Source organism: Accipiter gentilis, chromosome 3 (assembly GCF_929443795.1).
Source record: "Accipiter gentilis chromosome 3, bAccGen1.1, whole genome shotgun sequence".
NCBI lineage: Eukaryota > Metazoa > Chordata > Aves > Accipitriformes > Accipitridae > Astur > Astur gentilis.
The window spans coordinates 6,656,485-6,673,054 of NC_064882.1; the positions used below are offsets into that span (position 1 = coordinate 6,656,485).

The 16,570-nt window shown below is 37.0% G+C and overlaps 1 protein-coding gene across 2 annotated transcripts in view; it reads right to left on the reverse strand.

Annotated features, from left to right (window-relative positions):
* RAPGEF2 (Rap guanine nucleotide exchange factor 2) overlaps window positions 1-16,570 on the reverse strand; it is a 190,112-nt gene that overhangs the window by 112,048 nt on the left and 61,494 nt on the right. For both annotated transcript variants that reach the window (XM_049833433.1, XM_049833423.1), the window contains exon 4: window positions 3,143-3,226. In XM_049833433.1, coding sequence (XP_049689390.1) covers window positions 3,143-3,226 — 84 coding nt within the window. The remainder of the gene's footprint in view (window positions 1-3,142; window positions 3,227-16,570) is intronic.

Below are 16,570 nucleotides of genomic sequence, written 5' to 3' on the forward strand. Positions count from 1 at the left end.
TAAGAGTAGTATGGAATTCAGCGCAGGACTGAGAAAACACCTCCAAGACTGCAGGCAGATTTATTCACTGGGGCTATCTGAATTACCCTAACTAGGTACTACTTTTACCCTGGCTTGTACAGACATACGTTTTAAAAGAGTGAAATCCAACAAAGAATAGCAAATGCTCTTGAAACTGGGGGCGACAGACGGACAACAACAACAACGACATATATTTTATTTTAAATTTGGCCAGCTACTGCTGCTGAGTCATCATTAAATGAAGCCAAGCTCAACGAAGCCAGGAGGGCAGGCAAGTGGAAGCCTGCAGTCTGAGCAGCACCAGCAGCTCCTGAGGTCCCACTGGGAGGGTTGGATGCAGCCCAAATAACCTATGCAAAGGGATTTATTGCAGGTGCATAGAGCAGGCTGTCAAAAAAGAGAATAATTTTAAAGCAAGAAAAAAATAAATGAGGAGTTTTGGATGGCAAGATGTGTGAGGATAGGAGGGATGGATTAGTCTAAGCTCTGGGAGAAGAAAAGTTAGGGAAATGAGAATTTTCTGAGTCACTCGGGTTTGGAGAGAAGAATATACTTCTTGCTTTCTGCTCCTACACAGACTTCTCATCTCCATCCTGCTTTCTTACTCACAAGCTTCACATGTTGCAAAATTATTTCCTAGTGGCTTTCTAGATGGGCAAAGATAAAATGGATTAAACTGGAAAAAAATCCACTACAGTAGTCTAAATATGAATTTACAATAACTTTACTCAAATGACAATGTTTTGGCCAAACAAGATCAAAATTAGATGATCTCTACCTGGCAATGTTTAGATCTCTTCCTATTACCTGAAGTCAATGATGCATCAAAACATGCTCCATTTGCTAAAGCGTAGCAAATTTATCTTAATGGCAACAAGACATCAACACTCCCAAATTATGCAATGCTCAAAAAGGCTCTTGAAATTATTACTCCCCGTATGTGTAAATAGTCAGTTTAAGCAGATAGTTATCCAGTAACGGCCTTTTGCCCACTTTTGAGTTTTCAGAATACCACCCTATCGGTTCTTGCTGGATAGCAACCTTTTTAGGAGGCCTCACTCACTTTTTTTCCACAGCACTGCAAAATTTATTTTAGTATTGCTGCTAATCAGTCTCTTCTACCCAGTCTATATATCTGAGCAGCTTACTATTTCCTTGTGAGCAATTCACTGGCAGCATAAGTAAATCTGAACAACTCAGTCTTCTTCTCAAGTCTTTGCTTTAAAAATACATAAATAAATAAATAACTCACTTATTACCACCCGTATTCCAAATCAAAAACAACTTGCGTGCCCTCTCACTTTTCTCAACTTTCCTATTAATGGATAAGTCTAAGGCCCAGATACTGCAGCTTACTCATTTGCAAAGTAAAAATCCCCATTAGCCTCGTCCTAAATTTAAATAAGGCCTTCACCCACCCCTTAATAACTATAGCTTCTAAGCACAAAACCCCTCACTAGAATGACTCTGGTTTTGCTCTCAAGAAATACTTTTTTATACCATTAAATCGAAGTTTCTTAATTTTGCTTTCATGGACTCATGTTATCTTTGTTAATTAACAAATTCTCTCTCTTGCATTTGCTTCTCAAGACACCAGCTTTGGCAGCTACTTGACTCCATCCACAACTATGAAACTTTTTCTAATGCCAAATTCCACACTTGGAATTCACCAAGATCTCAGACACTGTCCCAGCTGTCATTTCTGAATTTCTCCAGGTGATCAGCCCTTAAATGCTCTGCTTAGAGTCACAGGACGTACAATTTCTTGTCATTCTTCCAGGAAGAATCTCAAGCATATTGTTTATCTCATTAAATCTCACTTCTCATCAAGTGTCAAAAAATGTCTAAAGCACAAGCATTGCTGTAATTCAAAGGAACAGAAGATTATTGACACAGACTGTATACAACCACCCTACATTAATTCAGATGATGTATATCCCTTCTCCCGGCATCTAAAGGTAGCACTTTCTGCCAGCTTTTTTTCTGGCATTGCCTGTTCATGGATGACATATGGGACAATTTTCATCCATCTGCCAGCAGCAGGGATCCTATAATCTGTTGTTGTGCTACTTTTTACAATAACCAGTTCTGCACCTTTAGCACATGCTGTTTGATGACACATCAAATATACCATTTTATTAGAAGTGCCTGTCCTTTTACAGATGCAAGACACTTGCTTACACCAAGAACATACCACCATCATCAAATGGAAGTCCCAAGACCAGCATTATTCTCCCACTGAAAGGCAGATTGGAACATCTAGTTGTTCATATGCCAACCATCACTGGCTCTGAAGTGGTTTCCCACTGTTTAAAACTGTAAGGAAGTTTCTAGTGCTTTCATTCTCATCATACTGTACAGAGATGGGTCATTCTTTCATTCTGCCTTTCACAAATTGTATTACATGCTATTTACTTCAAAGGAGCCTTTTATAGTAGTCTGAATGAATATGCATAAAACCAGCTTTTTAAAGCGATTCCACTCTGCTTCCAGTAAAATGATCAAGCTCAGCCACCTTAGTCTAAAATCCTTGCAGTCATCTGCATTTTTTTCTCCATAGCTCAAAATAATTAAATGTTCTACTGTAGCAATGTAAGTTTTGAGCATCTCACACTCAAACTTACTTTTTCTACATAAAATACCACTCTTCATTGTAAATCCATTTACATGAAGCACAACCTTAAACTGAAGTAGCAAAACTGGCAGTAACATGATCTAAGCATATGCTAAAACATGCACTGAAGATTTGTGCACGGTAAGTAAAGCCTCAGGAAAACATCATAAGCTCTAGTGCATCCTGTGATTTAAAGTTTGATTACTCACAGGAATAGACTACTCTGTACTTCACTCCATTTGTCAGGTTTTTGGTGGTTTTATTTTTAAATTGACAGCATTTGCATGACACTTTGGATGTTTTTACACTATCCACAGTAACGGGCTTTCAATTCTAGCTATGGGCATAAAACAAATACCACAGCTAGTAAAGGCAGAAAAGGTGTGTTTACTCATGTACTTCTGTGTTTCATTAAGCATATGACATTGCCTTTTAATTCTAAAAATTCTCTACATCTCATAATTCATGTTTAAAATACAGAATGCAGTACATTCATAGCTGACATACCTGCTCCTTGGAAGAAACATAGATTCTTTAATGAAGACTGAACCAGACAGCAGGATATACCAACAGGTACCAATATCATCAGGGCTGGAATAAAAAAAAAAAAAAAAAAAAAAAAAAAGGACACAGTTTAAGACACTTGATTTAGGTTACTCATAGCACTACCAAATTTGCAGTACAAAGAACATCAGAGGCAAAAATGCTCAAAATTATGGAAGAAAGCCACAGTTCAATCATTTACAAAACAATTCCATCAAACTATTCTAATTTCCACCTGCAAATATATACACATTAGAATGCCTCATTTCATTTACCTCACTTTTTTAAAAGCATAAATCTATTTAGTAACAACACAAATCCAATGAAATATCATTGAAAGTGATTAAAATGAAGTCAAGCTACAGCAAAAGTATTGTATTCTGTTGAATCCATTACTTTCCTCTTGCTGAAGAGAATTGTAGCATCTTCCCCTCTATAAACAAGGCTTCATTTTCCAATTCTAGCCCTCTCCTTCACTCTTTCTTCAAGACAAAAATTTGCCTTTTGGCATCAGTCTGCCTTCCCACAAGGTACGAGAGCATTGGATACATTTGCAGATGGTAAACCTACATTCAGATTTGTTAGTCCACTTTATCTGCTGCTACTACGCACTGCCCCTTTCATGTCTTCTCCTCGCACAAGAATAAATTCCTAATAAACTCCCCTCTCTTCATCCTACAGAGGAACTGGATGAGGACTTTACCATCCAGGCCCAGTTCATTCTACTGTAGATTCAGATCTTGCTCCTTGAGTAACACAAAATCTTTTTCATAGGCTTAGACTCCTCTTGGATAAGTTAACTAATGTTTAGACAGGAAAATAAAATAGTTCAAGGTTACTAGAAATACCTGCAGTGGAAATCTTGTGCCATTTCAACAGTCAAAACTGAGAATATCTGTACTTTAATTCAGGTTTTACCACTCCTGCTTCTTCCAAAGAAACTCACTAATTGGATTCAAGTACGCCATTATGAACTGCACAAGCATTCTTATCTGAAAACCACATCCCTAGTGACAGTTAAGAGATGCAGATTACTTAATTAATCTGTAGCACCTTCATTTTTTTAAATTACATGTCTCAAGTCTTTAGCAACAAGTTCTAACTTCAAGCAAGAACAGCCCACATCTTTTAATGACGATGACAGCATAGTATTAAAATCCAATCTTAAATCTAAGTAGGCTATGTACATGTTAGCAGCGTGTTTTTCATTTGAAGAACTTCAACTGAAGAGGTACCTACACAGCAGGGTCCTCAAAACAGGAGTGCCATTTCCTCAGCACTCCCTATGTTACGCTTTCTAAAAGGAAAGCTGAAGTTAGAAGGAGAGGGAAGGAGCTGGCCTAAAACAGCTGAGAGCAAAACAGCAAACCATCCAATCTAAAAAACATGCTCCATTTCCATTTTGCACTGTATAATATAACCATAAGAGAAAAGACAGACATTAGATACATGGAGAATTAACAGAGAAAATTGAGGACACAATCTATGACCAAGAACACAAGAACTGACTAAGATGATACAGCCTATATTCCTTTTACACCAGGCTATGACCTGACCAGTGAAGCCACACTGGTCAGCCATGCCCACCAGTGAAGACTTAACATCTTCCAAATGAAGACTTCAGGAAATACTCTTTATACTGATAGACAATAGAAAATGAAGCGGCAACATGGTGTCATAGCTAAAACAAGAAGGCATTTTGATTTACATAGTTGAAGTGCACCAAGCTGCCTTTTCTGAGGCATGCTTCACAAACTTGCTTCTCACATGGACCTGTATATTGCCCTCAAACTTGCTAGTCTAAAAAAAATCAACATTGCACATAAGTACAGAGAACCAGGTTAGAGCAGATAGGAAAACCACCACTTCAAAAGAAGTCACACATCTTTAAACACTCTTCCCCCCCAAATGAGTCCTAAGGTGACAGGCATACAACCAGCATTACTGCTGAACTGCAAGTCTGCTGGGTTTTTTCCTGTTTCTGTTTTTTAATAGATGCCATTCTAAATACAAGTAATCTGCACTAATTAGCACAGTTGAAAGTTTTTAAAATAGACATTTGAAGCAATGGCTATAGACCAAGTGATTTCCCAAATTGCTGGGAAGTAACTATTAGGTTGTGAAGGATAATTTTTCCATGTGGATTATAGTGCATTATATTATCACATAAGAAGTTTTGTGGGTTGGTTCCCCCCCGCCCTTTTCCTAAAAATTGGCAGTTTGACTAAGTATAAATGTCTAGTCCAGTAGAAGAGAACCTCATCAGGGGTCACAGGCTTCATAACTGAAAAAAAAGTAATCTAAAAGATCCATGTATACTTTTACAGAAAGCCATTTCCAAGGATAAAATAATCGAAGCAAAAATAAAAAAAAAAAATATTTAAAACAATAGAAAAATCTTTTGCAAATCTGCTAATATACAAGCTTTTATTTCCCTCCTCTAAGAGTTGATAACTATTTTAAATCCTCTATCAAATCACCTATTTGTAAGGGGCTTTAGTTATCTTTTCTCATTGGAGATGTTTTATCCCCAACGTGTAAGGCAGACACTGGCTTTCACAAGCACCAGTCAGTAAGTTCAATATTCAAATTCTTAATGCCACTTGTGAAGTCTACCTTTGAATCATTTAACAAACAGCTTTAATGATTATACATTTAACTGCAGTGGTTTAAGTTTTTCTTATTTGATCACACACACCATGACTTTTCACTTAGTTAATCATCCAACTCAGTTTTATCTTTTCTTTTGCCAGTTCACAGGTTTATCCACTTTTTCTGCAAGCTAGCTCTTTAACAGTTGTTGCTCCTTCTCACTGATCTGTCATGAACATCATACTTTATCCACTTTATATATAATCAAAGAAGCATCTGTTCATCTGACAGCTGAAAGTACTGATTAAAAAAACAAAAAAGAAACTTCAGCAATACTATCTGATTGGTTTTCTTTTCCTTTTGCTTTATGTGTACTTTAAGTGTTTTTATTTTTACAGTCATGTTTGAGAATTTCTAAGCTCTAAGGTATTTGCATCATGCATATCTACTGAACAACTCCTTAATTATCTAAATAATTATAAAAAAATCTTCAATATTGCTGTGTCAGAATAGTGGAAGTATCTGTATTTCAAGGTATCTTCCCCAAAATACACTGTTTATTCTTTTAAACTTTCATTGCCAGCCAAAATATCAGAAATATTTCCAAGACAGTATTCAAGAGCAAAGAACGCTGATGGATTTTCATTCTCTTCGTGTTTACAACTACTAGTGTCTTAATATACTCTTGAACAAAACATCTGGAAAAAAACCCACACATACAGCAAATACATTCCTTCCTCCAGAACACACATGCTTCCCTCCAAAAAGCCCACAGACAAATGTAAGACTGATCTATTCCTTTCATATGAAAATATATTTAACTCCTGCACTTCTCAACACTTGCTACACTTGTTGTTTAGAATTAAGCCTCAAAGTCATTTGGCAGCCAGCTTTTGCTAGACAGCGCTGTTACAAAAAACCACATGTCATTCTTTCATTTCAAGGATCCTGGGCTTTCCACAATCCTATTCAAACATCAGGTGGCCTTCAATCAAGTTTCCATGTTTTCTGTACTACGTTTGACCTTTGTTCATCAACAATACATTTGCATTCTTCAGGTCTTTTGTGCCTGTAGTGAACAGAAGGAACTACAGAAGCCTATACTGAACTACAAAACCACTTCTTCAAGCTACGTGAGGACTCATGCAAATACCATTTTACCCAATATAGGATACTCACATTTGAAAGGTTTTTTCTTTGCAATCACATTTTACGGTTTGTTTTTAAACATCAGAATTGAATCCTAGAGAAGAAATCTAAGCTTAATTATGGAGTTTTCTTTCCCTGCTAGAATACTGCTTACCACTGGCAGCCCACAGAGGTATCTAGAAACCGTATTTTTCCTCCTAAAGATACATCTTCTGTCAAAGAGATGACAGCAAATTGTGCTTAGCAGGGTTTTTTTTGTAGACAGGACACATCCCTGACTGGGTTTGCAGGAGGGTATTAACTCCATGTAAGCAAGTCATCCAGAATTAGCTGAAGCACGATAGATGCTGACGACATCCCCCCCAAAGGCATCCTTAGAGGGAGATTGGGGTTTTTTTGGCCTAGCGACAGTTGAGGGGAGGGTCCAGTAGCACCTGTCAGTCAAGCTGATGTAGAAAGGAAAGACATTTGATAAGGTAAGATCTTTCCAGTGACTAGTTTTGTAAGGGTGCCACTGCTGTCCATCATCACCATCGCCACTGAAGCAGCAGCTGTTAGACACTAGAAGACTGGAAGTGCAGTGAACGTCCACATCAGGCTGAAAGCAAAGCCTGCCCAACTCAGGCAATCGGCACTTCCACTTAGTTTGGAGTTCCCTTCCCAAACAACCCTCCAGTCTTGCAAGGCTGCAGGCACAGCAGGAGTGGAAATACTTGAAATCGGGAGTTATTGGCACATGTGCATTTCCAAGCAGGCATTCACAGATCTTCTCTCCAGGCAAGAAATTACTTTACCAGTTGGCCTTAAGTGATGCAGTATGTTACTTCAAATACTTAAGACTAGTGGGGGTTTCTTTGGGGGTTTGGGGGGGGTTGTTTGGTTTTTGTTTGTTTTTTCCAGCTTATCTGCTGTTCTGAATATTCTGTTCTGGATGAAACTCAGGACTGTTATATTGCCTACCAAATGCAGCACAGCTATCCACTTTCCGAAGTTACAAAACCAAGATTTATTACCAAGAAAGTAAGATGACATGGGCAATTTATCCTGCAGAGATTCAGAACTAAGTCAACCCAAAAGTCACACATTAAGCGGCAGTCAGAAGAACAAAATCAATACATGTAGTTATTCTGTCCTAGCTATAGTAAAGCCAGCAAAAGCCCCAGTGAAACCTTGGCAACACAAACTTCCATCCATCCTTTACAGAACCAACGGGACTATAGCCAGATTCAAGACACCAGCTGCACTAAAACTGTAACTTGTTAGCGCACTAGGATTAGACTAACACGCACTTGAAGCATTTGACTACAGTGTAGAGGAAAGAGCCTAAATCTTAAGCAGAAGAGCAAGAGATCTTTAGCAAAAGATAGTATTTGTATTCTGTGAAGACAACAACAAAAGGACTCAAGGGACCAAGATTTAATGTTCTTCTGTTATTACTACTGTGATGGAGCTACCTACTGATAAAGTTTTCAGAATACACAGGTTCTAGCAGCAACCTTAAAGTGGTGCGAAACTTAAAACCAATACCAAAATAGTCACCAATACGCACACTTGATTCATAATCTGCACTTAAGTTACTTGTACAAAATTTAAATAGAGCTACTTTAAATCTTGACTCTTGTATAATAGCACTTTTGAGAGCAGGGGATTTCCTGGGGAATCTATATTTAATTTCCCAGAATGCAAGAAAGCTTGATTTACGGGAATTCAGAAGCTAGAAACGGAAATCCAGAGACTGGATTGCAATGCCTTCCCGTTGTGTTTCCCTCCCCAGCTTCCTTGATGTAGTCCTTTTACGCAACTACAACCTGCAGCACACTTTGCCGCTTTGAAAATGACACAGAAGAACTGAAGACAGAACTTGCAAACTAACTTCATAGCTGTCACTCTAACTGTTTGGAATCTTCAGCTACATAATTTTGCAATAGCCTATGATGACATCACCAGGCTGTCAGCGCTGATAAGGTTAGACAGTATTTTCAGACTTGAGTCTTCACATTTTCTAGCATATGACTGTTCTTTGAGACCTCAGAGGTACTCAAAGTTCAAAAATGAGGAAGTGTTTATAAATCTCCAGGCTGCCAAGATCCAAGAAGTTTGCAGCCTTTCTCAAAGTCTTCAGCACTTTTATCAAACTCTTCATGCTGTGAGCTACTTATTCTACTGGAAGGGGCAGCTTCTTATTCCCAGATCCCCAACTAGCTACATATACACTACTTAAAACTGAAGTTTTATTTTCTTATTATAAATATTTTATTTTGATTTAAAGCATTCGGCAGCACTTGTACACCAGGTTTCTAACTAGAAACCTGAATCAATATTAAAAGCATATCAAAGAAATCATGCAAAAAATATAACTTGTTTCAACACATATCCCACACACGTACTGATTCTAATGCTTCTGTCTACAGTAGCACAGGTGTTCCAGTTTCAGCTTTCAGATTTCCTAATCACATAAGATGTTGAAAACCCTTCCAAAATATTCAGCAACAATAAAGATTTAAGTCAACCTGCTGAAAAACCCAATAAATCTCAAATAGTTATGCTACCTCAAGTGTCTTCCTCTATCCTAACAAGTCCTGATGCATCACTTTCCTTTAAAACTTCTTTAGAAATCGCTACACTTTAATGAGCGCTATCAATTTAATTCTCATTCTCCATCAAGATGAGATGTATCACTACTAAAAACTCTGGAATAATGAATCGTATTCAGCACATGCTTACTTGAGTGCGTTTGGTTCAGCTGAGATAATGAAGGTCCTCAGTATGTACAGCAGCAAGAATTTGCAGGTCTTTGTGATGACTGCTGTCAAGCATGCTTTAATTCTGTCAAATAAGGCATCACTTCAGTGCAAAATTCAGCACCTGGACTTAAAAGCACATGCTAAACAGAAGTCATTGCTGCTCTGACCACCTACTGGTCATTGGTTTCTCAGCCAACTCCTTTAAGACAGCACTTGAAAAAAATCTAATCGGTATGCAGGTCTCAGTGAAAACAGAAATGGCTGCCATATAATTACTGCTTAATATTCCCTTTATGAGAGATGTGTCTATCCTGAAACCTAAACGATGGAGGTGTCATTCTCCCTCTGACACTGGACTGAATGGTCCAGCAACACCAGATGCTGGAAGGACCGCTAACGCAAGTCAAACGCCACATCCAGAATTACTTTCCAGTTCAGAGCTATTTTCCAAGTTACTTCATAAAAAGGTCATTAAATCAGCAAGAACAATTTCTTGGTTGTGAAAGAGCTAGTTAGAATTATTGTCTCCATAAATCATTAAAATTCCAGCCACTAAAGGATTCATTCAAGACTTACATTTAAAATGGATATAGTACCATTCCTACAAGCTATGACATTTGTAACTCTTTTGATAAAACAGCTTATATTACAAACCAAGATGTACCTAGCAGATTACATTTTCATGAAATTATACTCAATGTTGTTGAAAGTTGAATAAATTTCAGAAAGTAAACAGAGTAATTCAGAACATTGTTCATGCTCCCAGATCTCCACTTGAGAGGAACAGAAACAATGAAAATTTGACACATCAGAACTGGGACCTCTTTCAGGCATTTAAGCACTGCACAAGAAGAAATTAGAAAAAACATTGCTCTGAAGCTTATGCTCCATAGGATATTATTTCAGCAGATTAATCTATCTGTTTCTCTCTGCTCATTTTGGTTATTCTCTGTATGCTGAACGCTACAGGTAGTTTATTGTTTTAATTGAATAATCATTGCCCCAATTAGCCCCGAAGTGCCTTAGAATGTCAAAAATGTCTAAGTTTAACAATTCTCTCAGGTAGACACCTCATTGCCTGAAGATCCTGCCCACCAGCACTGTACTGTTGTAGCATTCAGAATAATCAGAAAACAGTTTACTCACATTGTCAGCACTGTCTATAACCCTCCTTAATAAGCTAGTTAAGCAGTCACCTGACATCTGCCAGAGCATTTCAGGTGCTCTTCATGACATTAAGAGGTATATCCCCAACACAGAAGTAAAACAGATTGGGTACTTTATGCATTAGCCACACACAATTTTCAAATACTTTTTTTTTTATGAACACATTGAAGTTACATTTATTCTTACTCTTAATCTTCACTCTAAATATAAGAATTTAAAATACATCCCAGTAATGAAACTGGTAACTCAGAATTTAGAAGTTCTAATTTTCACTAAACAGGCATCTTAAAGTGCGTATTTCAACTGATGTCCATGATTATCGTTTATTAATGGACACCAGATAAAAACTGGTGTCTTGTCTTCTGGTAGCAAGAGTAGGAAATAAAGAAGAATGAACCACAGGAAACAACTCTTCAGTATTCATGAAAACAGTCGGAAGTATGTTTTTCTTTAGAGTATTTAATTTATTTGCATTCTTTTCCACTTCTGAAATAACATCAGTAAAATAAACCAGAAAATTCAGTCCAATCAGAGATTATTGCTGAGTGTCAGTAACGCGTGTGAGTCTAAGACAGCTGATTATACAAGGCAATCAATAAATACATTATGCAAATATACATATGCAAGCTCATTGACCTACTGTCATTGAAGTCTTGGTATTAAACTTGCACAGTGAATTAGCCCTTGATACAAAAAATTATAGTCTCCTAAAACACGAGGAAAACAATGACAGTAGTAAAATAAAATGATCTTGCATCCAAAATACTCTGAGGTCAATCAAGACATACAATTCTGCTATTAAATCTTATACCTTTCTACTGTTCCTCCAAAATCAAAGCTTTTAGTCTCAAGATTACAACAACAACAAAAATATGAAAGGTTTTAGTGAAACATTTACAGTAAAGAAGGTGCAAATTAAAATCCTCTTAAAAAACCTTCCTTTAGTCTTCATTCAAAGAAGTCTCAAAATCAGGTCAAACAATAACACAGAAATTTGGAACTGGCTATGCAAAGCCAACAGACTGTAACATTGATCACTGACACTATTAAGAAGCCTTGATTCAGTGTCTGCTTATACAGAGCTGACTGCCAAGTCCTTGAATGTATTTGTTTTAATGATACACATTGCCTAAGAAATTCCCCACAGAAAATGTATCCACAACACAACATAAGAATTCAGGTACCTGATTTACTGCAGTGCAGAACTGGCAGTATCCCAACACTACTTTGGCAACTGCCTGACTATCAGAAGGTGCAATACACCTTTAGAATACCTTGAGAAGAAAAGAAAAAAGAAAAAAAAAAAAGAGAGACCAGCCCTGCTGCAGCAGTTCTTTGCATTATTAAATATACTGCCACATGACTTCCACAGAAACGTATGGATGCACAAGCAGAATGAATGCTGCCTGCAGAGGTCTACTTGAAAATTTGGATACTGACCCAGAGAGATGCTTCAAAGAGAAATATTCTGAGTTTACTGTGTATTTAGAGCATTTTAAATAATTTTCAATGTGTCTTATATTTCTATAAGCCCAAGGAAGAAATCTTTTATAGGGGCTCTCTGAAGTCAAGAACATCCAGTAAACAAGGACAGTAAACACAAAAATGCGACCCAAGCCTCCAAACAGGCTCATCTTGTCCAAAAACCAGAAATTCTGATTAAAAGTTCTCTAGCAATTCCTTTCTGTAGTGTTTTAGGTTTTAAGTTTTATAACTATAAGATATAAACATATATAGCTATAGATCACATATATCGTATCTATACAGAATAACTTGTTTTTATGATAGCACCACCACCATAAAACTTCTCGAACATGTACAGAACATAAAAGCACTTCTTCACGTCACAGATGTACGTGTCAGGAGACAAATTTCAGTGAGGTGGTCTCAGCAGAGCTGTTCTGTTTAAAAATCCTGCGCTGATAGCTAAAGCAGAGGCTTTTAGCTCATTTTCAGTCACACTTCATCGCACAATTAAGTCAGGCTATGCAGAAACGTACTACGGCCACTTTGGCATCACTTTTTGTTGTTTCGTACGCACTGCTTCTATCCTCCGAGAGTCTTCGGGGCAATATGCTACTGTGAAAGAATCATGAATTCACTAGATGTCACTTTTACTGTAGGACTTAAAAGTTTGACTCTTAGATTCCCACTCTTAAAGACTACTCATAGATCTATTTCTCACCTGTCCTTGCGCAGAACGACTGTACATTACATAGACCTACAGCTGCAAATAAAACTACAGCTTAGCTGTTTAGCTATAACACACCCAGACACTTTACAGCTTACACCCTGCTTGACTTTCTGTGTAATGCACGATACCTGGACAGATGACAGCACGTCTCCTCCCTGGGAAAAGCATCCTCCTGAGGAAGCTCTGGAAGTTTCCTGCCAGTCACTGCCCCAAATCAGTCTCCCCAGCGCCTTCGGGCAATCCTCTTATCGCAGCCTGTCCCAAAAGCTACGCAAAGCCAGTGCCCTCCAGCGTTTTTCAAATGTTCTGCTCCACCTCGTGAAAGACACTAACATTTTCATCTAAGAAAACCATAAGTATTTGCATAGCAACCAAGAAGGCGTTCTCCTTTATTTCCTTTCCAGATTTCATTCATTTCATGCTTTGAAGCCTGGGCCAAGCCAGCTCTGGAGAAGGCCTCATGGCTGCCCCAAAACAAATGGGCCATGGTGATGTAACTCAGAAAACCTGGCTAAGGCTGGATGGGGATATTACAGCTACTGGACCTGAGAATTTAGTTCTAAACATAGAAATATCCAAAAAGACCAGCTGAAATTGCGCATCTTTATCCTTTTTGCGGCCTTCTCTGCTTCTCATCCCCTTTTCTCTTCTCTCCCCAGCCCCCCTCCCCATATAAGCACCACAGTCGTAACATAAATGGATATTTTTTCATCCCAGATTGTATGACAAGCAGGGAATGAGGAAAAAAGCAAGACAAAACATAATTGTACAAATACACATATTTATTACACATCCTGCCTACCATAGTCAGTAATTTAGAAACTAAAGAGATCGCCATTTCTCATTTCAGCTGTGGTCATTCTCTGTAGTAATAACTCAGTTCTACACGTAATATTTTTTTCCTCCAATCTCCAGTTTATATGTACACCTTTTTTTTCACAATACAGTCCTCTGAAAACAATGAATTTCATTAAAGCACAGAAGGCTGCACAACAGAATGACATAAAAGCACCCAAACATGTTGACGTTAGACAAGAGCTTTTTCCAACCATAGACTTTAACACGAAAATTCAGTTCAAGATGTCCAAGAGATAACTAACTAGTCTTGTTTAAACACTTGTCCTTTTCTAAGAATCAATGCAATCAAAACCAGTAGCATACTACTAAAGTGTGACAGAGCGAGAAATTTGTTACTGTTAAGAGCTTAAATCCAAAATATACATCTTGCAATCTTCTCAGCAGGGACATGCGGAAGGTAGGAGCATATATCCTATCAGGCTTTCTTTGGAAGGTTCTCTAAAAAACTAAAATACACTTAACAATAACCTGGGTTGGGGTTTCCTTTGTATTTTTTAAAAACATTTTAAGCAGCAGCTAAGTTAGTTCCAGGTTCAATTGCTTAGAAACTAAAGAGAATGTGATCACAAAAACAGGTTGTGCTCCAGCATGGCAATTCAGAAGCACATTATTGAGTGACTTTGGACAGCAGGTCATCAAAACTTAAAATTTATTTTCTGCCAATCCAATATCTTTAGCCAAGTAAATACAGGAAGCTTAAAGACATACAAGACTTCCTTACAGAAAGATTAAGCCAAACACCACTGATGCATACAGACAGAAATATCAAACAGCAGGGCTGAAAACCACATACAGCCCCTTTATGACTAATGAGGGGGAAAAAAAAAAGATGCTTTTTTCATTAGAGACATATTCATTTGCTTATATGCAAAACATTTATTGCCAAAGACTCCTCTCTGCCATCATCGCAAACATTTAAATTTTGATCTGAAAATTTTTTTCAACTGTCAAGATGTATACACACCCTGTACAAATCTGTTTAAAACTTTGGTTTCCAAAGAAATTGCTAATTAGAAGCTTACTGTTGGAAACGTCAAGAATGACTACTATGCAGATACGAAAAAGGAACTTTTTTTTCTTTGAACTACTGATAAAATATTTATCAAGTGACCAAACTAAATATTTTTTTAAAAGGGATCTTTAAGTAGATTTGAATAAAGGTAGCAGGTAAAAAAAAAAAAAAAAAAAAAAAATCAGGTATATGTGTCAAGTAAACCTCAATTCTGAAATTTTGCCTTGCAGGATTTAAGCCCTTTTATCATTAACTTCCCATCAAATGAAAGTAGTAGGATGACTGGCAAATGAAGAATAGCTCGAGCTGAACTGCCACTTTTAATAACCCAGTTTCCATTTAAGCAGTGAGATGGCTGTAGGGTTTGAGAATTTGTCACTACCATGTACACCCGCTGATAATAAAGTAAATGCAGATGAGATGAGCCAATTTTAAACAACGTGCTCCATTTTATCCCTTTGGCCATTTAAAAAAAAAATTAAAAAAATCTATAGAGGCACTATGAAAATTTACAACTTTTTTTTTTTTAAATGGAGGATAAAATAGTTACTGTGTACTGAATGTGGATAATTATTTTCAGCATTGTATACAGGCAATAGAAATTTACCTTTTTATAAGTACAGCTGACGACGATAAGAACAAAATTTTCACAATAAAAAAAGTTTTGATCAAATAAGCAGAGCAACTGTATTAGTTTTCATGTTAACATTTAGGGATAAAGATTTACCTTATCCACACTGAGACATTAAGTTGTGCCTCAGAGAGGTCACACACGCAGGTCAATTAACAGCTCCAACAGTTGCAACTATTTTAATAGATTTTTCTAATGAACACAGAAGATTAGCACCCAATTTCAGATTTCAATGCAAGACATACCATCACTGGGAAAAAAAAAAGTTGTAATTTAGCATCCAAATTTAATGCTTTTTTAAAAACCTTGGCCTTCATGACTAAAATAAGAGCTTCAAGTGATAAATTCTGGCATGTTCAATAAAAAGTGACAAGGTTGTATGTTCCAAGCTCCTTTCCTATAGCTCATAACTGAGCGGATTGATTCTAACCTGGCTATCACATTGCTTATCTCCTGTAGTACTCAAAGAATTTTTCCAAACGTGTACATTGTAAAATTGGAATTCTGGTTTTTATAATAAGTCTTCAATATGTATGCTGAATTTGTGAAACAAAAAAAGGATTCCTCCAAGTTCATTATCCTAAAAATAGAATACTGAAATTAAACTGCAGGTTCCATGGGATTTTCTTACCAAGTAGATCTCAAATTGTTCATTAAAATAAAATGTAAAGCTACAACTCAGAGTAACAGAACATCTATTTCTAGCTTCAAAATATGGAATTTTTAGATATTTTTTTTAAATAAAAATATTCAATGTTAACTTTCAGGTTTAGCCCATTAAACATTAAATCAGAGATGTGAAATGTTAGAGCAAGCACATTTTGCATTAGCTTCTATGTCTAGAAACTGACAAACTGCCCATTATATCTACTGAATAAATCATGGGAAAAAAACCCGTCAAGAAGCGAGTAAATAGGAATGACAGGCAAACAACCAAAGTGAAGATTAAGTCACATGAAAGGAGTGACAAAGGAAATCAGTGCAAAAGAATTGCAAAAAGCACTTCAAGTTAACCCAGATCTCACAATTTTCTGTTTGTGCATTG